Raw genomic sequence first — 21,492 nt, forward strand, 5'->3', positions numbered from 1 at the left:
AAAGGTGATGCCATTAAACCGCGTGTAGCCTACTGTATGAGTATTTGTTGTCTTGTGTGTGTAGCGTCAGCTGACCTCGGCCCGCAGGGTCACATCGGAAACAGTAAGCCTCAAATGTTTGATCTAAAAAGAGCTACACCCGAGTCTAATGTCCACATTTTTTAGCTGTTCCTATTCAGATAAAAACAATGCACGACTATGTTTAACTTTGACAGCCATGAACACAGAATGTGGACATTGTGTTTGTCATATACTGTTAAGTTGTGTGCTGTCTGTGCTGAATACACAGTGACCACTCTTTTTGCCAGCATAACAAGCCCAAACACGTACTATAGGCTGTAGTGTAATGGATGTTAGTTAGTTAGTTAGTTAGTTAGTTAGTTAGATAGATAGATAGATAGATAGATAGATAGATAGATAGATAGATAGATAGATAGATAGATAGATAGATAGATAGATATTAATCCCTCAGAGGGAAATTTCTACGTTCCAGCAGCATATACTGCAAATACAAATATTGAATATAATTTTAAAAAATACACATTCTATACAATAAAATTAAATAGAATAATATTAAATTAAATAAAATAAACAACAATAAAATGAATTAAAACAAAACAACAAACAAAACAGCAGTAAAAGGGTGTCATTGTTGTATGATGGATTTGGTGAGGGGTGAGTTATTGTATAGTCTGACAGCGGTGGGCAGGAACCATCTCCTGTATCCGTCCTCGTGATGTTGTCAGGATCCATTTACTAAATTGAGTGTAATGTTTTTTTGAATGCTTCAAACTAGACAGCCTCTTGCTCAGATAACAACCAGCAATACTGCATTATCACTGCAGTCGTAGAGATGGACAAAAACGGAGTACATTTACTTTATATACTGTATTTTCACATGAAAAATACTTTGTACAGAGCGTGATGTTGTTGATGGGGAAATTGTCTGTTCATCGATCAGCCAGCTGTGACAGAAAGATCTTAAGGTATCATCACTTATAAATGGCTGTATTTTCAGGTAGTGGTGCCACAGATAAAACGATGCACATTCTTTACTACATGCTGTTAATGTGGCATTGGATGGCTGCCAACAGATTTATTGCAGATTATGATTGCATTAGTGACAGTCTGGTTAAAAGCACATCATTTCTATATTTCTCCCTTAGAAATGATGCATCACTTTTGACCAGGCTGTGGATTTCAGCACACAATGTTAAGTGTGTCTAATTAGGAACACTTTTCGTCCTATTTTTCCATTCTGTGATGGGGACCATTTATTTAATTTCACGTATTGCAAATGCCTTCTTTCATTTCCATTTCTCCCTTTTGTGTTTCAGTAAAACATGTTAGCTGCGGCGCGTTCATGTCTCGTGAACTACATTACCCAAAAGCCCGCGCGAGGAAAGCCGCCCGAGCTGACGACGTGGCTGCGGGACGTCCTCCATCCAGCGCCACAGCGGACCGGGGCGATTCAAAACAGGCAGGCTGGCTTTTTGTTAGTAGTTAGTCCAAGCGGTCCTGTGATTTAGACACACGAACAAACCTCTCTGAAACGTCGAGGTCGTCATTTTGTAACGATGTCTGGAAAGACCAAGAACCGAAGTGCCGCGAACGCAGACTTGATATCCGGCGGCGTGTCCTGCGATGAGCGCATCTTGCGGGATTGCCATCAACTGTACGCGGAGCCGGACAGTGGTGAGTTGGCCGGCAGGAACTTCCAGGACTCATAAATCCGACCAAACATTCACCTTGTTTGATAAGTAACGACACGAAGCCTGGAGCCAGCCGGAGGTTAGCTAGCTGTTCCAGACTCGGGGTGGGGGGGCTAACTGTTAGCCAAGTTAAGGATTTTGTGATTTTGTGTGTGTGTGTGTGTGTGTGTGTGTGTGTGTGTGTGTGTGTGTGCTGACGTTGCATTAGCCAGAGTTAGTGCGAGTTACGTTAATCAGCCACCCTGCTAACCATGAGTCAATGGTGATGTAACTTGTTGAACTGTTTCAGCATGCAGGAGGCATTTTAGCCAGCGGCGTCCTCATTAGATAAATCACCTGTCTTTATTTATTTTATTTTATTTTTTTATAAACTGCTGAAATGTTTGTGGACTCCTGGCTGCTTTCTTGGATCCTAGAGATGCAGCCACAGCTTCATGATGCTTGAGAGATGGATCCTTACTTTGTTTTGAAGCTGTCCCTGCTCCTGTTTCCTTCAGGGCTGATCACCGTGGCTGAATCAGTGGGTCTGAAGCTGCTCCCACCCAGGAAAAAGATCAACGTGATGCTGATGGGTAACCACTCTGCTGGGAAAAGTTCCTTCATCAACTGGTAAATACATTTGACAATTATGCCCGTGGTTCGACAGAAGTCTTCACACAGAAGAATAAAGCGCTCCATCTCTGCCGAACCAAATGATGATACCGTGTTGGGAAGATCTAACAGGCCCGGCTGGTGCGCCCGATGTGAGCTGAGTCGGTCCAGCTTCATCTGTTTGCAGCATCCAGCCCGATCCCTCCTGGCTGCTTTAAATGTAGTTTAAATGACAAATGGCTTCTACGATGAGTACAATGAAGTTCTCAATGTGAATACTTGTGTCAGTCAACACAGATTATTCTACAGTGGAATGATTTTGGTTGTGTTTTTTTTTTTCCTCCTTGATGCATCACTTCACTGTTTGATGTATTTGTTGTTGCTCTGTTTGTTTTGTTGATCAGGTATGTGGAGGAGCACATCCAGCGCACCGGAGTGGCCATCGAGACCCAAGGCTTCAGCTTTGTTACAAGCGGACGCAAGAGAGAATCTCTCACAGTGAGTGCTACAGCACTTGTTTTTGTGTCCTCAAAAGTAATTTAAAAGCTGGCACTTAAAAAAAAAAAAAAAACGCACATCTCGTTCTCAACATCAGCTATTTTTTTTTAATTATTTTATCGTCGTGTCAACCACTCGCTTTTTCTCCAAGTCACATCTCACTGTAGTGATTTATTACGTGAACCCAAATGAGTTATTCTCTAGATATTTCAGTGCTTCTCGAGTACCTTACATCTGGTTTACAAACTACATCCAACAGATCCATTTCTGTGTTTATTTAGGGGAATGCCACCCTTCATCTCTATCCACACTTCAAGCCTCTGCAAGAGTTTAAAGGTGAGAGTTTTAAGTTTGCATCATGCAGAGAGATTTGTTATAAATGTTTTAGTTTGTTCACGTTAGAATTCATTCAACACACTTTATGCGCAGCCTGTTGAGGACGCAGCAGCGTTTATATTCTATAAACAACACTGATGGCACCATGAATCAAACATAGTTAACATGTGTTGAAGCAGTAGTCGAACCCATTGGTTAAAGTATTTGATGTAGCACTGAAAGACAGGAGCTTGTTATCAGACTAATGTTATTTGATCTGTGAAACGTCACTGTTTTTTTTTTTTTTTTTGTCTCTTCACAATTGTCTGATGTTGAATTTCTCTCCAGGTGTTTCTGAGTACCTGAGCACGGAGATCTGCACATCGCGACAGAAACGCTTCAGCCTGGTGACATTTGTGGATTCGCCCGGCTTGGTGGACGGTGATATGAAGTACCCGTTCGACGTGGACGAGGTTCTTCTATGGCTGGGTGGGTTACCGGCCACGACGTCATGTTTGCTGTTGTTGTGATTTCGTTATTGAGGGTGCTCTGAGGTCTCGTGGTAGCTGTTATTTTAGTTATGAGTTATTTTAAATGGTGTTCTTAACCTAACATAGCCTGAGAGAGGTAGACACTATTCTGTCATTAATATTATTATTATTATTATTAATTTGACACCATTTGTTTATTATATGAAATTAATGTGAAAAACCAACTTCAAGAGGTAGCAGTCCTGGGTTGATCTAAAATTTAAAATGCAGTGCGCAGCTTGTTAGTGCTTTTATTTTTCGTATTGAGCTAAAATAAAATCGGTTTGTAATTGTACCAGTGAGAGCTTTTTCCTCTCTTAACTGCTGGTCCACCGCTTACCATGTGAACTAACTTTGAGGAAAGACCATCAGACAGCAATGTTTGATGTGACGCATTGACTTTATGTAAAAGTGGACGTTGCTTTGAAAAATGAGGGCAATTCAGAAGTGTCTTAAACTGCAATACCATCAAGTGCCACTAGAGGTCGGCTCCAAAAAGCGTCGGTCTCCAACTTCTATCATGAAATTCTCAGTCAATAAAAATGTTTTGTATGTCATTCACTAAATTCACTCTTCCAGATTAGTGTTCTGGCCGTTCATCTGAAAATGATATCTTCATTAGTTTGAGAAAAAAAAAAAAAAGCTCCAAAAAGCTGTGTTTTGGAGGTCTGTTTGATTGACAGGCCTGTGTTGCAGTGAGGTTACAGCTATTGGTGGGCGGGACGTAGTGTCGCCGGAGTTCCAATCAGATCGAGTCACATCCCCCCCGCTTGCCCTCGCCCAAATATGGTCACTTCCTGCTCCGAACCGAAAATCTGAACTCGAGGCTTCGTAACGGCCGTTCACAAGCCAATGGGTGACGTCACCGCCGCTTGGTGTGACGTCACATTTTTGTTATAATGCCGTTTAATGTGATAAGAAATGAATAACTTAAAATAACGGCCTTTCTCACTGTCACTGTCAGGTGATCTGTGTGACCTGATCCTGGTCTTCTTTGACCCCATGGGTCAGGCTCTGTGCAAGCGCACCCTCAACATTGTGGAGAGCCTGAATGAGAAACATGGGGACCGGCTGCACTTTTACCTGAGCAAGGCTGACGAGGCCGGAGGAGAGTCGGACAGACAGGTAAACAACAGCTCAGTGTAAATATGTGTTACATTCATCTCCATTCAGCTGAACTAAAGTACACTATTTACTCAGTAATGGAGAAGCCTTGCTCACACTGCCTGTCATAAATTGTGATGTACATCACCCACTGGTGCAGTACAGATCCAAAAGCACTGGTCTGGAACACGAGAGAAAAGTCATATTAAAGTCTGTAGATTTTCAAAACACTTCATTTATAAGAGATGAAAAAAACAACTTTTTAAGCAGGTTTTCCTGCGATGCTCTCAGACAGATGTGAGTACAGGCGAGAGGCAGGAAACCACCCAAACGTTAACTGATCAGAGCCCTGAAACCACAGAAATGCACACCGAATCAAGGAAATAAAACTCTCGGTATGAGTTCGTGGTTTCATGTTTATTAGCTCTGTGTTCGACAGGTGTTTGAGCTTCAGGTTGGGAAGCAGTGACAGCTGAGAGAAGAGCAGACTGATAGCTTTGGATGGGAAATACATTGTGTTGCTATGTTTCTGAAAAGTGTGCAGATTCATTTTTGTGGTTTTATGTATTAATACAGTTTGTCAGGAGTGACTGTTACAGTCTCTAATCTCTTCACGAGCTTCTGCATTGATCCAACACATCTGGAATATGTCTCGTCTCTGCTATATTTTGAGGGAACAGCAGGATTTTCACGCGTGCTAATGTTACATAAAACATAAACAACATAAAACAACATAAAATGTGTGATCAAAAAAAAAAAAAAAAGAGTTCTGAGACTGTTCCTGTTGCACACAAACGGAGAGCAGCGCAATAAAACCCACGGAGCAAGAGGAAGTAACACATTTTGTGAATAAGTGTAAGTATGGGAGGATGTTTGCGTTGTCGCAGGTGAGAAACTTGCACTGTGAGCGTGCGTGTTGTCATTTGGAGAACAGAGGTGCCATCGCACCACAATTAAAACCGTTTTCCTCCAGCTCAGGTGCTGATGTCGAACAAGCAGCTCGTACAGGAAAGTTATTGCTTTGCAGTGATCTGTGTATCACTGCGCTGCGCGACAGGAGGAGTTTTCACACCTTGAAATAACCAGATTGAGAGCACACGTGGCCTTAACTTGCATCAAGTAAACGGTGACTTAATGTTGGACGTTTATTAATGCTAACAGCGGCGCTCTTTGCGTTTAATTTGTGCCGAGTTGACGTTTTCAGACACACTCGGGTCATTTCCTTCCACCTGTGGAGTTGGCTTCGCGTTTAGCCTCGTGGAACATGAAAGGTGCTCATGAAATAGGCTTCAGTACAAGGGTCCGTGTGTTTTAAGTGTTTCCAGCATGTTGCTTCATGTCCATATATCTGTGTGGAAGCTTCACTTTCCCCCCCTGCTGTGCTCACACACGTATTATCAGACCTCTAAAAGGACAGATAACCTAAAATAGAACAGCTCCTCTTCATGTGAGATCATGTGGGTGGCTGGAAGATGCTGTTAAATGTCTTTAACGCAAAAGGTCTATTTCAGGTATGTAGAAGTGGAGAAAGCGTGAAGAGTAACAAATGGACATTCACTGGCATTAATAAGCGTTTGTGTCCCGTGACTCCGTTCAGAGAGTCATGATGCAGATCGTCCAGGAGCTCTGCAAGCGACCGGGACTCAACAAATGTGGCTTTGACATGCCCACCATCTACATCCCCAACCCCAGCAAGGTGAGAGCTCTTCTAAATGAGCATCAACTTCCTCTGTACACCCACTGGTCTAATTACTGTAACGATTACAGTATGAACTCGCCGATTACATGGACTGTTCCTGTTTTCAGCCGAGTCGGTGTGTCAACCAGGTCGAGGAGGTTTGTCGTACCATCGAGAAAACGATCAACCAGACGGTTCAGAACACGCTCAACTCTCTGGAGAAGGACTGCGAGCTCATCAGCGAGGCCATCACGGATACACTCTGTAACGACAGGTAACGCGTCACGCAAACTTTATTTCTATGGCACTTTTCATGCAGGTTAACGCAGGTTTAACAAATGATTGACAGGTGTAGACTTGCAAAGAAATACAACAATATAACAATTGCACACTTTGTTTGCAGTAACGTCCCACTCTAGTCGTCCTGTTCTTCTAAATAACGTCAAGTCGTAGCTGTACTGACACGCCGAGGTTGATCTGGTTTGGGCCAAGTCACGGGATATCAGGGGGATATGTGTGCATGTTTAAATTTGAGTTGCCATTTATAAAAATGTGATGTTTTCCATGTGTGTAGCTCTAACGTTACTTAGCTAGTACACATATGTGTATGTTTGGTAGCATTAGTGGTCACTGACAGAAATGAAAAAAAAAAAAAGCTTATTAGGTTGGCAGCTAATTACTATCATTGTTAGATAAATTATTTTCCTCTGCTATCAGTATTTAGACGTGTATTTCATTTCTTTCAATATTGGCGCAACTGGGGGAGGGGACGGGGACGGGGGGGGACGTCTCAGCCCGTTGTTAACAGAAATGTTGCCGTTTCTTGTTTGAGTTTATTTATCGTAGGGACCATGTACAGAATACATTCATCTCAAAAAGAGAGGCGATGCTCTGTGTGGCGGAAATGAATTCAAAAGTATCTGAAGCTCGCTGTCGTTTGAGTATTTATTACAAGATGAAATATGGAAAATTATACGAGCGTACAAATCGTCAAACATGAGCCGAGCGAGTACGTCAGGTACAAACAGAGTCACAGGAACACTTATTCAGCTGAATCGCTTTGGAGAGAGTTTCTACACTCGCGGAGAGTCCAGAAAGTCTGACCCCTCTCCTTGTGAGGAGAGCGGCCTTACATCCACGTCAGGAGGCGCCCTCTTCTCCACCCCCGAAGGCGCTCAGCATATACATCCATCATTGGTCATATGGACATGTGGACCGTGGATTCCAGTTGAGAAAGGTCACGCGTGTGCTGCGGGGTAGAAAAACACTGCTGAACTTAAACACGGATTCGATTACATAGAAGGGACATGTGGTTCAGATATACCTGTTTTCCCTTCAAGAACGCACTGTTGATACAAGGACATAGGGTCAGCTACAGATCAGTTACATAGGATGAATTGTCCTCCGACACTCTGTACCAGATTTAGCTACTAGCTAATCTCCATCTGCATCCGTTCAGTCAAACGGCGGCCACTTTTTGTGTTTATTATAGGTCATGAAATTTCAGCTTTTTAGTCGGTGAAAGTCTGAATCTGACATTTGAGTGGGAACTCTGCATTGCTCACCGAGGAGCTGGTAAAAATGGCTCATCCTTTTATCTTATTAAGAAAGCATGTCAACTTTTTGAGATTTTCAACCCAGTCTGCTCCACAGATTGCACCGTTTGTCCGTCCATGTCACTTTTAGTGAATCTGCACTGAAAAAGGAGTTTCCTGGAAAGACTGAAATGGAAGAATTACTTACTTTCCTCGAGGTGTTTAGTGAAATAGGACTTTGTGTTGTTTTTAATTTTTTTTTAAAGCAGTGTCATTGAGCCTCGTTCATTTTGACCGGAAGCTCGGCCCCGTGCGGCGAAGCCCACTCGCGCACGGTCAGTCGGTGATGCCGTCAGAGAATAACTTAAAATCCTCCGGTCTCGCAGGCAGACCAGTTTTGAGAACCGACGTGGACGCTGCAAGAGCTGCTTCCTGACCCTGCTGGGCTTCAGCGTCCCGCTGGCTCTCATGGCCTTACTGCTGCTGGGCTCTCTGTCCCAGGAGCTGCTGGACATGGTTGTGGGCCACCAGGGCACCGAGGCCCTCTCGCTCTACCTCGTGAGTGTCCGAGCGCCGTGGTTTTGTTGTCTCCGTGCGAAGCGGTGAAAGTCTGATCACGGCTGCTCGTGTTGCTCCGCAGGCTCCCGCGGTGAAGACGTTCGAGTCCCTCTCTGTGGAGCAGCAGCTGTACGGCTGCGGTGGACTCGTCCTCCTGTCCTTCCTCCTGCTCCTCGTCGCACGCTTCTCCTTCAGGTAGGAGAACTTCTCCGTGTCATCACAGCTGTTAGTCGAGCAGTTCTCAGTTCGCTGCTGTTACCACATCACCATCGTTATTTATTGTAATATTTGTTATTTTTTATACTTGGGGTCTGATGTACTAAGAGCTCAAATAAAAGGTACCGAATTGCGTGTTGTTTTTTTCCCCCCCAAAGTTTGCACATTGACATCCCAACAGCGACGCCTACATGACTGGCATGACCCAGAGGCAAGAAAATGCTGAGTCGTAGGAAGTTTTGTCATTGTTTATTTTGCGTGGCGCCTCCTTGTTCGATAACTCAGAAATGTCATCTCTGGACAGACGATCTGTCTGAAGGATTTATGCCTCTGAGAATCTCTACGTATTCTTTGGTTTCTCTGTCGTCTCCTTCTCACCACAATAAGAGCTGCCGTCTCTCCTGATGTGCATCTGATTAATATGCTCCTTTCAGTCGTACTGAAATAGACACGCAATCACATCATAAATATCATTACAGGTGCTGAATTGATATATTTGCATTTCCCCTCCCAGTATTTTGCACGTTCAAGCAGAAACGCCCAATATTACATATGCACGCAGGCCAACAAGCAAAATGTATATCGTATATTAAATATATATATAAATAAATGTATATTATATATATATCGTGTATTAAATACGCAATCCTCTCTGCACGTTGTCAGTAGATCAGCTTGGAATTTAGTTTTTTCCCCAAAGTGCACCTTTATCATTATTTTGTATTAATATTTATATTTGGTAGTACATTTCTTTTCTTGCTTTCACCAATAAACATTTTGGGCTATTTTTTTTGTTGTCATTTTATCAACAAAATTCTTTGATTGAGAGAAAAACTTTTTTATTTTTTTAAGTTAATTGTTAGTTGCACTCCTGTAGTTCAGGTTTGTACTGTTCACAGCATTCTTACATCTTATTCTTTTTGGTTATGTATTTAAATCGTTCTGAAACTAGTTGCTCGTTAAGCAGCTGCAGGTGATTGTGGATTTGCAAGCTTGCTTTTACAAAAAAAGGCAAAAAACAAAATGTTTAGCTTTCCGACTTCGGCGTGCACGATTACAAATCTGAACAAACTCTTGAACTTCCCCTTTTAACTCTTTGCAGAACTCGACCGACTCTGTCAGGCAAACAGAAAAGGCAACTGCAGGAGAAGCTGGAGTACGTTCAGGAGGTGGTCAAGTCCAAAAAGGTAGTGTGTGTGTGTGTGTGTGTGTGTGTGTGTGTGTGTGTGTGTGTGTGTGTGTGTGTGTGTGTGTGTGTGTGTGTGTGTGTGTGTGTGTGTGTGTGTGTGTGTGTGTGTGTGTGTGTGTGTGTGTGTGTGTGTGTGTGTGTGTGTGTGAGAAACGTAACTGGAAATAAATTAATTGTTTGGTTATTAATGCTTTATTTCCTTCCTTCCAGAAAAAGCTGTACGAAGAATATTTGCGTCAGAGTGTCAGCGATCACGACATGAACTTGTGAAGAAGACGGCGTCCTCTGCAGCCTCCTCACGGTGACGTCGGACCAGATGAAGTCATGTCTTTGCCGAAGTTTCACACCAGCTGCCACGTGACTCCGACCACTCAGTCCATGTGTATCTTTCTCTTTGTTACAAGCATGGTACATTCATATAAACCCATCCAAACACTGGTGCTCGGAGTACTATGAAGTACTACATCAGATTATTTGACCTCTGTAACGTACTGTTAAACTACACTACCTGCAGATTAGATGAACTTCTGTTACTGACCACTTTCTTGTAAGCATTTCTAGCCGCTGCTCCACTCACCTCACAGGAAGTCAGGCTTCTACCACTTTAAGATATTTTTTTTTAAATTCCAAACTATTTATAATATTACTTTATTAGGGAAATTGTATTTTGGTTTAACAGCATAAGGCATTGGTTTGCGTGAGTCACTTTATATGAGCTACTGTTTTTGAGGACTTTCACCAGCATTTTCTGCAGTACTTTGACTGCTTGGTTTCTACAGCTTTGTGTTAATCCACAAAGTCTTTGTCTTTGGATCAGCTCACATGAAAAATACTCAACTATTTGCTGCTGAAGATTGTGAGCCAGCAATTGAAAGTGTTACCAGTGACCAAATCAACTTTTTGTATTTTCTTTCTACATTGTGACCATGTTTTGATTAATATTGATTAAATGATGTTGAGTATAAAAAAACAAATGAGGCTTCTTTTTTTTTTTTTTTTTTTTTTTTTTTGCCTAAGCTTAAGAAAAATATTTTCCTACACGAGCACTTTTAACTTTTACCATTTCATCTTTTCTTTTTGTGCTTCTAAATTGTTTTGAATTTAGGTTAAATTAAAAAAAAAATTCAGACACAGGCTAGAAGACCTTAAACTTGGTCTCTAAAGGAAATTACTGCTTCGGAGGGACTGTTGGCTTCATGAAAGAACGTACTTCGTATCCTGATTTTTTTTTTTTTCAAATTGAAGTCAGGATATGTTTTGACTGATTTCTTTTTGAAAATCTCTTATTTTTACGTCAGCATTTTAAGTCTCAAAGTGTCAATTATATAGAAATAAAAACGAGTTCTGGAGTGAAACACTCAAGTTGTTTTTGAGGATCTCATTGTGTACACCCATATTCCCTTTGTCCTTGTGCTCTCCAGTTTCACTCGACTGCAAAACGTCAGGTGGCGGCAGGATGATTTCATTTGTAGAAATCAGATATCCAGATGAGAATCGAAGACGGGCGTGTAAGATAGACGAGGACGGGAAAGGCGAGTCAAATCAATTCTATAAATAGATCCACTTTTTGTGAGCGGGTGTGGCAGTATGGATTCATACTCGCATTCACCTAAAAGCAGTTTATTAGTATCACCATCTCCACTCTCCCGGTTTGTTGATAACACAGGCATTTTGGAATCTGTAGTTTTGAATATAAAAGCAAACACAGGAAATGACCGGCCCTGTACAGTCATGCTTTTGTTAAGAAAAGGAAGCAGGTGCAAAATGACAAAAGTACAATTTCAGGACCTATTGCTGTTTTTTTTGTTTTTTTTTAATTCACTTGTCAATGTAAAACAAATGAGCTTGTCCTCCTGTTCTTCACCCTTCACTAGGCGGGTGGTAGAGCAAGAAACATCACAAGTCTCTTTCTAATTCACTTGTTAGTTTGAGTTGTTGTACACAGTGTATTACTCATTTGAATCAAATATCTATCAATACACTACATACTTAAATTACCTTTCACTTAGAGGGACAAAAGAGGAGCCGACATGATGTCGGCATGCAGGATGAGAAGCGACCCACCTCCTCTGTGACCTAGTTGCCTCAGAACAGACGTCATGCTGCAGAATGTGAGGGCCAAAGCTAAATGCTAAAACACCGACAAGTATTAATATTTCTAAAATGCAGGTGAATCTGAGAAAGGCAGATTTATTGTTGTATTTATTTGTGTCAATACATGTGCTCTTTATTTTAAAAATGGGCTTTTCAGACTTAACATAAGCAATCGCGTTGGGAGAATAACCTCAGTCATCACATACAGTGCATTAAAATGGAAACAATATAAAACAACTTCGGATTATTATACATATTATTATATTATTATCTACATCAAATGAACATCCAACCCTCCTCAATAATACCACCAGTCCTCCAGCAGAGGGTACACGTATTTAATGTGAACACAGATTCATCATTTGGCATTACACTTAACCTACTTTATATTTTAATTATTATTATTATTATTGTTTCATGACTGCAAATGAAAAATGATCATAAACTTTATTATTTAGTTTTTGGCTGATTACAGCAATTCAATAAATCTCACAGTTCTCCAAATAGAGAAGTCAGTGATGTCTGAATTAGGTTGTTGGAGATGGTTAGACTACAGGGACAGACAAATAGTATTTTGTCATTGTTGGTTGTATAACATTCAATTTAAAGGAATTCCAGTTCTGTAAACAACAGCAGTCTATTTTTGACGTGGATGTTGGGGATAGATGAGCTCCAGGGAGGACGTGGCTGCTGCACATCTAAAACCCGGGAGTCTTTTCTTTCACTCCGACCGGCATGAAACGGAGCAGGCGTTTTGTGAACAGGAAGGAGGTTGACGTGTTTTCCGCAGGCTGAGACCGGGGAAAGTTGTTTCCTGAAGTTGTCACCGAGCTGATCGTTTCAACGCAGAGGTCCCGGTGCTGCTGCAAAATGAGCCGGACGGGTTCCTCCGACCTCTCTCCGGGGTTTTGATCCCGCCGGTGGGCCGACGGACTGATGGAGCTGCCCGACGACAGGATGAACTCCAAGAAGGAAAACACGGGTAATTCAACTCGGACCTCGGCCCGCCTCGGTCCGCTCCCCGGGTTGGCTGTGAGGCAACACCGGCCGCATTTCACCTTGAATGTTTGAGTAATTATTAACGTGTACTTGTTGCTCGTCTTTCGGTGCGACCTGTTGATTTGAAGCGGCGCTGCTCGGGTCACCGGCCAAACGGCCTGTTAGCATCGCTGTCCAAAGAAATGAACGGGCACGGCTAGCCGCATGCTAACGCTTCAACGTTAACGCGATGATGTACAAGCAGCGGTCCGGGGACCTCTAGAAACCACGGGGGGGAAGAGCTGCGTCGGTCCGGATCAAAGTGAGGTTTAATGCGGCTCGGCTGTCGTTTTTACTGCGAGCAACGTTACAATTCAGTTACAATATGAAGTCATGTTGCAGCGTATCTATAAACTAAAGAGTACTCGGAGCCTTTATTGACCTAAATATTTAATATTAAAACATTAAAAGCTCTGCGTCGAAATGTCACCGAAAGCCGAAGTCTCCGTAATTAGCTTAAAGTGTTAAAGTGCGCGTAATGCCCACGGAGAAGGAAATGCTGCCATTTAAATCTGATCAGCAATGCCGGTGACATTTCGGTTCCGTTTTGTTTTGCGTGACAACTTTCAATCAGTAACAAGTGAAGCCTGCAGAAATCTGAGCAAATGACACATTTGGTTGATTTATTTATTTTTTTTGAAGTGAAGGAAGTAAATAAGTCTTTCGTTTCTTCATTTGGGGATCTTCAGCCAAGCTTCCCTTTTTCGGATCACTTCACATTCTGAGATATTTTGAAGCTGTCTCAGCATTTTTAACATCAACCTACAGATTGTCGATGTTGTCAGGAGGGAAATGTGACGACGTCTCCAAAATCTTCAGGAATGCTCGAGGTCTTTGTTGGATTATTATCCGCTTGTAAAAGTCAGGCGACTTTTACTTTCAGTTCCTCCGCTGACCGAATGACATTTGAATCCGTGATGTGACGTTTGGAGGAATCCCTTCTTCTTTCTGTCAATGAGATGGTTCTTGTGAACCGGGCCGCTGCACAAAACCAAAGCACCATATTTCCACTTTCATGCTGTCAAGATGCTCTTCTGTTCCTGTTCCTGTTTTCTTAGCTGATTGTGGCCAAATAGATACACGTTAACTTCATCTGTCCACAAACCTCGTTTCTATCCAGATGTTGCTTTGCATACTGCAGACATAGATTTTTAGGATGAGGTCACTGGTAAGGTTTCTGTTCCTCTTCGACACAGACCTTGTTTCAGTGGGACGGTGCACCACCACTCCTGTGTCAGCTAACCCTTGTTTTAGGTCCACTGCTGTCATGTGGCGATTTTCCTTTTCCTTTCCAGTGCAGCAAATGCAGCTTTATCTGACTGTTTTCCAGGTCTTGACCTCCACAGTTCCCAAAACTGCCATTTCTTAAGGACATTTTGAATAGTGGAAATTGCTAGCGGGAAACACTTTGTGTTCTCTTGTCTTATTTTTCCACTTCCAAAATACATGAAAAAATGCGACCTGCCGAAACCCTTGTTGTTTACAACTGTATTTCCAGACATTTCCAATTCCCTTGGAAGGTAAAGAAGGAAACCTGTTTGTCATTTTCAGAGGCGAGCCTGCAGGGCCAGCTAGCCGAGTACCAAGCTCAGGCCGAACACTGGCAGGGCGTGGCGACGATCTGTGAGCTGAGCAAACAGGAGGAACTGGCAGAGCTGCAAAAACAATGTGATCAAGAGATCCAGTCCCTGCAGGAGGCCCTCAGAGGTCAGTGTTCAGCTGGTGCCTTCGTACTTACACGTGCATCATAAGCATGGTTTGTTTGTGACTGTCCTTGTGTGTTCAGTGTCTAATGTTACATAATTAGATTAGATTAGATTTGGACTTTTTTAATCCCACAGTGGGGAAATTTGGTCGTCACAGCAGCGAAGAAAAACAAAAAGTGCACACAATATGACACGATTTACAAATACGTATAAGATATAAGAAAGAAGATCGATACAAAAAAATATTAAAGAGAAAGATATCAGACTGTAAATAACTGGAAGCTGGATGTCATCATGTGTGTCTCATCTAAAATGATCCACCAAGCGAAACACTTGATTATTCAGTATTTGGCTTCAGGTATTTCAAATTGCTGTAAGTAGGAGAAACACAAGAGAGTACAAGGAAATATATGTCTGCATATATTACATACAAACAAGAATAACTGACACCTTTAAGTAAAAGTTAAGTAAACCTGTTCTGATATGAGAATTTACAGCAACTTTAACAGCTGAAGGCAACAGTGAGCGCTTTTGTTTTCATTCAGCCGTGAATCAGACGACACAAGAGACCTCGGCTGTTATCTTATCACTCAGTCAAGTCAGATATGTACTGAGTCGTGTATTGAGTCAAGTCAGATATGTACTGAGTCGTGTATTGAGTCAAGTCAGATATGTACTGAGTCGTGTATTGAGTCAAGTCAGATATGTACTGAGTCGTGTATTGAGTCAAGTCAGATATGTACTGAGTCGTGTATTGAGTCAAGTCAGATATGCCTTTACAAGCTCTATAGAAAATCTACAATATAAATTCAACTGCCAGGAATTGGTGCAGAACAACAACAACAAAAAAAAAAAAAATATATATATATATATATGTTTGAGAGCATATTGAGTATAAACATGGCAGTACTGTACTCAAACCATAACTGCAGTAAGTGCATCCACATGTATTTGTGACTGTGATGGGAAACGCCTCAGTTAGAGGTGTTAAAATCAAAAACCTTAAACCTTAAAAAAATGACACTATTTCGTGACTATTTTTGTCTGCAGACAAAAGCTGAAGGGACCCATTAAAAGTGTACAGTGAACCCTCGTTTATCGCGGGGGTTACGTTCCAAATAGAGACCGTGATAGGTGAAATCCGTGAAGTAGTAACCTTTTTTTTTTTTTTTACAATTATTATACAATGAAATACTCCATAATACATTGAAACCAAAGAACAAAACCTTTTTACAGGCCCAAGCATTTGTTTAACAAATAAAAGTACTGTATAAATGTTTTTTTTTTTTACAAATAACTACTGTACTGTAAAATAATAATTTGAATCATCAATACGAACTGAAGGCTTCAAATTGCTGAGATCGGCACCGCCCCACTGCGACCCGAGTCATTGGATTAGAACGGGAGAAAATGAAAAATGATTATGAAAACAAATACAAAGTACAGTCGGACAAATAGTGACTCGTGTATTTCACTGCTCTTCTGACTGAGCCGCTGCATCCTGACTCCGCTCTGCAGCGGTTCTTTCTTCTAAAGCCGGCGGTGCAGGTGTGGTTTTTCGAGAGAAGAACATAGTTATCGGTAGTTGTTGTCGCTCTTTTTTCTTCTGGGCAAAAAGATTCTTATAAACCGACATGCCACCATCGATTATTTTTAATTTGGCAAGCTGTTTTACGTACGTGTACATATTAAACCGCAACGTTATTGACAAACAGGTAGAGAAGAAGCGGAGAGACTGTTTAGCCAATCAGAATGCAGAACACAATGCACGATGCAAATCCGTGAAGCAGCGAGACCGTGAAAGGTGAACCGCGTTATAGCGAGGGTTCACTGTATATGTTTGAGAGCATATTGAGTATAAACATGGCAGTACTGTACTCAAACCATAACTGCAGTAAGTGCATCCACATGTATTTGTGACTGTGATGGGGATAGAGGTGTTAAAATCAAAAACCTTAAACCTTAAAAAAATGACACTATTTCGTGACTATTTTTGTCTGCAGACAAAAGCTGAAGGGACCCATTAAAAGTGTATATTCACCCGACTGAGGGATGAATGGTTTCATCATGGTATTATCGTCCCGTTGTGTTTTCAGAGACAGCAGCGCAGTACGAGGCCAGGATAGCTGTTCTTCAGTCGGTGGAGTGGAGGAGACCCAGCGGACAGAACATGGTCAGTGTTCACCTCATTTCTTTTTCTACAATAGTTTTTTTTTTTTTTTTTTTTTTTTACTCAATCCCACCATCTGTTTCCTCCACCTGTTAGATCAGCGGAAGGAAAGGCAGGATGGATGCAGAGGTCTCCAGGAATGGATCCCCGACATCGCTCGCCAAGAGCCTGTCAGAGGACGAGGCGGCGGCGGGATCGACGGACAGGACGCGCAGCCAACCGGCGGAGCTCGAGGCGGCGGCGGACGGGGAAGCGGCTCCGCTCACGACGGAGGGCTATTTCTCCCTGCGGCAGTGTGACTCGGCCTCGCTGTCCTCCTTCTCCTTGGACACGCCCTCTCTGCCCCGAAAACTGCACGCTCAGGAAGACACCGACTCGCTGGTCTCCACAGGAACTCTGGTGCCTGAAGCCATTTACCTGCCGCCGGCTGGACACCGGCTGGTCACGCACAACGACTGGGATGGACTCAATGCTCAGGTTGGGATTGGAAACTATGTGGTTGCTCTTTTTTAACAACTCACTTGTGGCTTTTTGGTCTGACTCAAAGCTTCCGTGCAGACAAATGACTCCTCACTGTGTGTTGAACAGGTGTCAGAGCTACGAGGGGAGGTGAGTCGGCTGCAGGTGGAGAAAGAGGAGCTGGAGAGAGAACTGGAGACGCAGACCAACCACACACACAAACAGGTGGGAAACCGTTCCAACTCTCCGTCTTCACAGCCTGGAGAGATCTCGTTCACATGTGCAGACTTACCGTGTAACGTTAATGTGTTTGTGTGTGTTCAGGTGTCAACGCTCCAGTCTCAGGTCCAGACTTCAGAAGCTCTCCTCCAGGACCTGCAGAAGTCTTTCAGCCAATCACAGAATGCCGTCCAGAGCCGGCTGGTGAGTGACATCATGTTGATCCTACGGGGAGGGTCATGTCCCTTGAAGGAATGATTTGATATTTTGGCAAATACAAACTAATGACATGTTATTGAATAAACCAAGGAGATCTAACGTGTTGATTAGTGAGCTGTAGATTTGCTGGCTGCTCTACAGTATTTACTGCACAGACATGAGAATATTATTGATCTTTTTTCATCTAAGTCGGGTAGAAAGTGAAAAAAGATTTTTTCCGAAAATGTTGATCTGTTCCTTTAATTCTTATATAGTTGGTTTCAAGCAGCTTCGACCAAAGATGCCAAGAAAAGATTAGTTTGCAGCATTTCCTACCGCAAACGTGCAAGTCAGAAGCACAACTACTCCTTCATCCATCACACGGTTATTAAGCCGACAATGCAATGTGTGTGTGTATATTTAGAAATAAAATATATATTTAGTCGGACAAAGTTTTTAAATCCTCATTGTTTGTCCAGTCAGAGTTGTCCCTCTCTCAGAGGAAGATGTGCAGCGAGCTGTCCAGACTGAAAGGAGAAGAGGCTGAGGAGGACGTAGCCGACGCCGGCTCATCTCACCAAGCAGCGCTGCATGTACGGTTACTGCTTTAAAGATTCATTCAAACGTGGTAATGTGAAATATTTCACATTGATCAGTCACACCCAACAGATGTTGAAGGTTAGTTTTACATATTGATGGGAAGGGAAGAGAAACCTGTGAGGAGCTTGGTTGTCTCTTCAGACTTCCTCTTTGTTAAGAGCTGCTGCTTTTCTTCAGTCGCAGTAGTTGTTGCGTTGGCTGGAAGTAATTCAACATATTTATTTTGCAGTATTGCAGAACACATGGTGAGATCATGTTTCCGCTTTCATAACTTTTAATGAATTGTCCATGAAAAGCCAATGTACCCTTTAGAAGTCATTGCTGCACAGCTTGAAAGCCAGCAGTTGTGTTTCCACTGCTTACGACGTCAGCGTGAATTCCCTTTTCGACTCCAACCTGCAGGGGGCGCACTGCGAGGAGCGCCTTCGCATCGAGATAGTCAACCTGAGGGAGCAGCTGGAAACTCGCACGGAGGAAAATGGTTTGTGGATTCTTTTATTTTGCGTAGAATTTTGTGTGTCGACGGTCTCGACACTGACACGGTGTTTTTTTTCCTCCCCTTCTCGCCACCTCACTTCCCCCACTTGCAACCGCCATCAGACGTTTTAGAGGGTGAGTGGACAACTCATGCTTTATTATTAGACTGGTAACCCAATTAGTGCTTGGTGTAGGGTGACATTTCATACAGACTTATTCAACCTTTTACATTTGTGGCCTCTTTGTTTGGTACGGTGTCATTAAAGCTGATAGAATTGATGGCTGAATCTAAGAGAACGTGTAATAAACTAGAGTAGTCTTTAAAACATCAGTGCAGTGATCGGCCTCGGAGCAGGACTTTTACTCTGCCTCGTCTGTGTGCAGTGCAGCTTTCCAGTCTGAAGACGGAGACGGAGAGGATCCAGGCTCAGAGGGACCAGTTGCAGGCTGAGCTGCTGGCCCGTCGCACTGAACTGGAAGCCCTGCGGGTGGCGCTGTCTCATGTCCAGACCACCAACAAGACGCTCAGCAATGATAAAGTAAATCTGGTTCTGTCCATACTTATGCAATTATTTTCTGATGAGGTTCTTCGGTAAAGTCTATAAAGGTGTTCGTACCGGTCCCACTCTGACATGAGCTGAATAAGCAGAAATCATAATCCTGATTATTTTTGATTTTCTTTAAAAAAAAAAAAAAACGCACCTGAACACGAGGTCAAGCTAACCTGTTGTTTCCAAAGCTACATTTCCTGGAGGGAGTTAAACACATGACTACAATTCCACTTTGTCCATAACAACATAGCAATCCGACGAAGAAGATAACAGCAAGTTATCTTCACATCTTTCAACCCAGTGTTGAAAATGTCTTTTGTCAAGCTGCTGTTTTCAAAGCTCAGAATGAACCTTTATTTTCAATTAAGAATCTTGATTATTAATCTCAGTCTAGTAAGTTAGCTAAACATGAATCAATGCGACATTCACCCTGCTTATTGTGGCTTTTTCATTAATGTCTCACAATAGCAGCAGTTAGGAAATATTGTTTTCAGTGTCAAATTGTAAAATATGAAGATAAGAGAAAGCTGAGCGCAAGAAAATTACTTGTGGACGATATGTTGAAACTGAGACAGTCTTACATTGTGAAATAGCATAACAATCTGCGACTGTCATTTTTGATGCCAGAAATAGGTCTGAAATGTTCAAATGAAACACAGGAGGTTTAATGTGACTGTTATCTGTTATCGCTGCGTCTGTCAGGCAGCTCTGCACCAACAGTATCTGGAACTGCGCAGCCAATTGATCAGCATGCGCTCGCAGGTCGACACCAGCCAGACCGTACAGAGAGACTTTGTCCAGCTCTCCCAGTCGCTGCAGGTAGGAAACAGTGGGAGAAGTCAACTCTCATCTCCTGTAGACGCTGATATTCACGAGGACTCTCAGGCCACGGGACAACGCCGATGATTTACCCGTCGCCTCTCTCTCCCCCTTCAGGTGAAGCTGGAGTTGGTTCGGCAGGCGGAGACTCTGGAACAAGTCAGGGAAGTCCTGGAAGAAGGAGACAGTGAAGCTGCGTCCCCGCCGGCAGACGCCTCGTGAGTTTTAGGAAATGACGTAGGAACCAAAGACCAAAGACCGAAAACAAACGTTCCAAGAGTGACCGAGGAAGTTCCAGTAACCGTGGCAACGTGAAATACGGCCGCGCCGCAAGAGAGACCGCTGGAAGTAGCACAGCTGCCGCGGCTGCCTCTCGTATTGTGACACTGGAAACAGTTGTAAACACACACGTTGTGTTCTGTGTTGTCTCGGAGGATGATTTGTGTCAGTGAATCAAACTGTTGACCAAAGTGATGTTTGATGAACCGTGAATACTTTGCTAACACTCAACTTTTCATACGTCTAGTAACACCTCTATTCTTGTACTAACACACATGTAAATATGTTCTGTTTGTCAAACTGACAGCTCACTGCAGCAAAACACTCAACCATCCAACACTTTAGTTTGCGTTGTATCAGTAATTAATATGCAAGTCATTCATACTTTTTTGCATATTTGTGAAGGACCTCTTAAATCAGCAGAACATGGTGCAATAATGAAGTGAAGACTTTCCTAAATTAACTGCATTCAAATGTGATTTTTATTATTTATGTAAATATATTAATTTGTTGTCTTTTTATGAAGTCTAGCATTAACATTCCTGTTCTCACTACAACCATTTTATCTTCTAGACTACAAGCAAATCACATATGAATATGGACTAGGAAAGGAGACAAGGAAAGAAATATAAATGTGTAACGTCTTGCTTTTTTTGTTTTATTGTTAATACACAATGGAAACTAATGACAGGTTGTCACATTGTTTCTTCAGCTTTTAAGTTCACAGACAGGTTTACTGGAAAATGGAGAGCTAGAATTTGAATCGATTTGTTGCGCAGCATTATTTCATACAATAAGTTTGAATATATAATGTTGTTCTTTAAATCTTAAAATACAACCTTAAAAAAATTGCCTACATGAATGTCATAAAAGGCTGAAATCCCTCAGATAATGAAACAAAGTTTAAAAGAATTAACTTAATTTAATTTAGTCCAATTTTGTGTTCTATGCTAGAA

The 21,492-nt window shown here is 42.3% G+C and overlaps 2 protein-coding genes across 2 annotated transcripts; both read left to right on the forward strand.

Moving 5' to 3' along the window:
- Positions 1-1,394: 1,394 nt before the first annotated feature.
- On the forward strand, positions 1,395-10,899 carry LOC138627593 (uncharacterized). The gene is made up of 12 exons (XM_069710028.1): positions 1,395-1,695; positions 2,210-2,321; positions 2,708-2,801; positions 3,083-3,137; positions 3,465-3,605; positions 4,611-4,771; positions 6,348-6,446; positions 6,557-6,702; positions 8,350-8,521; positions 8,604-8,716; positions 9,840-9,924; positions 10,137-10,899. The coding sequence occupies exons 1-12, from the start codon at positions 1,578-1,580 to the stop codon at positions 10,194-10,196; spliced, it is 1,356 nt and encodes a 451-aa protein (XP_069566129.1). The 5' UTR covers positions 1,395-1,577; the 3' UTR covers positions 10,197-10,899.
- Positions 10,900-12,580: 1,681 nt separating this feature from the next.
- rabep2 (rabaptin, RAB GTPase binding effector protein 2) lies at positions 12,581-21,221 on the forward strand. The gene is made up of 12 exons (XM_069709984.1): positions 12,581-13,002; positions 14,610-14,765; positions 16,861-16,929; positions 17,029-17,411; positions 17,523-17,618; positions 17,718-17,816; positions 18,290-18,403; positions 18,813-18,891; positions 19,011-19,022; positions 19,272-19,426; positions 20,141-20,257; positions 20,375-21,221. Exons 1-12 carry the CDS (start codon positions 12,957-12,959, stop codon positions 20,477-20,479), a joined length of 1,431 nt encoding a protein of 476 aa, XP_069566085.1. The 5' UTR covers positions 12,581-12,956; the 3' UTR covers positions 20,480-21,221.
- The last annotated feature ends 271 nt before the right edge of the window (positions 21,222-21,492 follow it).

The sequence above is a fragment of the Brachyistius frenatus genome, unplaced genomic scaffold, assembly GCF_029030835.1.
Source record: "Brachyistius frenatus isolate BFR_SWC_R1_liver_20210118 unplaced genomic scaffold, ASM2903083v1 Contig_88, whole genome shotgun sequence".
Lineage (NCBI taxonomy): Eukaryota > Metazoa > Chordata > Actinopteri > Embiotocidae > Brachyistius > Brachyistius frenatus.

Excerpts from the sequence above, each read along its gene's own strand:
- LOC138627593 (XM_069710028.1), top strand. The coding sequence starts at position 1,578 with ATGTCTGGAAAGACCAAGAACCGAAGTGCCGCGAACGCAGACTTGATA. Across the intron at positions 2,802-3,082 it reads GCAAGAGAGAATCTCTCACA|GGGAATGCCACCCTTCATCT; the intron begins GTGAGTGCTACA and ends GTGTTTATTTAG. Across the intron at positions 6,447-6,556 it reads ACATCCCCAACCCCAGCAAG|CCGAGTCGGTGTGTCAACCA; the intron begins GTGAGAGCTCTT and ends TCCTGTTTTCAG.
- rabep2 (XM_069709984.1), top strand. The coding sequence starts at position 12,957 with ATGGAGCTGCCCGACGACAGGATGAACTCCAAGAAGGAAAACACGG. Across the intron at positions 19,427-20,140 it reads AGACGCTCAGCAATGATAAA|GCAGCTCTGCACCAACAGTA; the intron begins GTAAATCTGGTT and ends TGCGTCTGTCAG. Across the intron at positions 20,258-20,374 it reads AGCTCTCCCAGTCGCTGCAG|GTGAAGCTGGAGTTGGTTCG; the intron begins GTAGGAAACAGT and ends CTCCCCCTTCAG.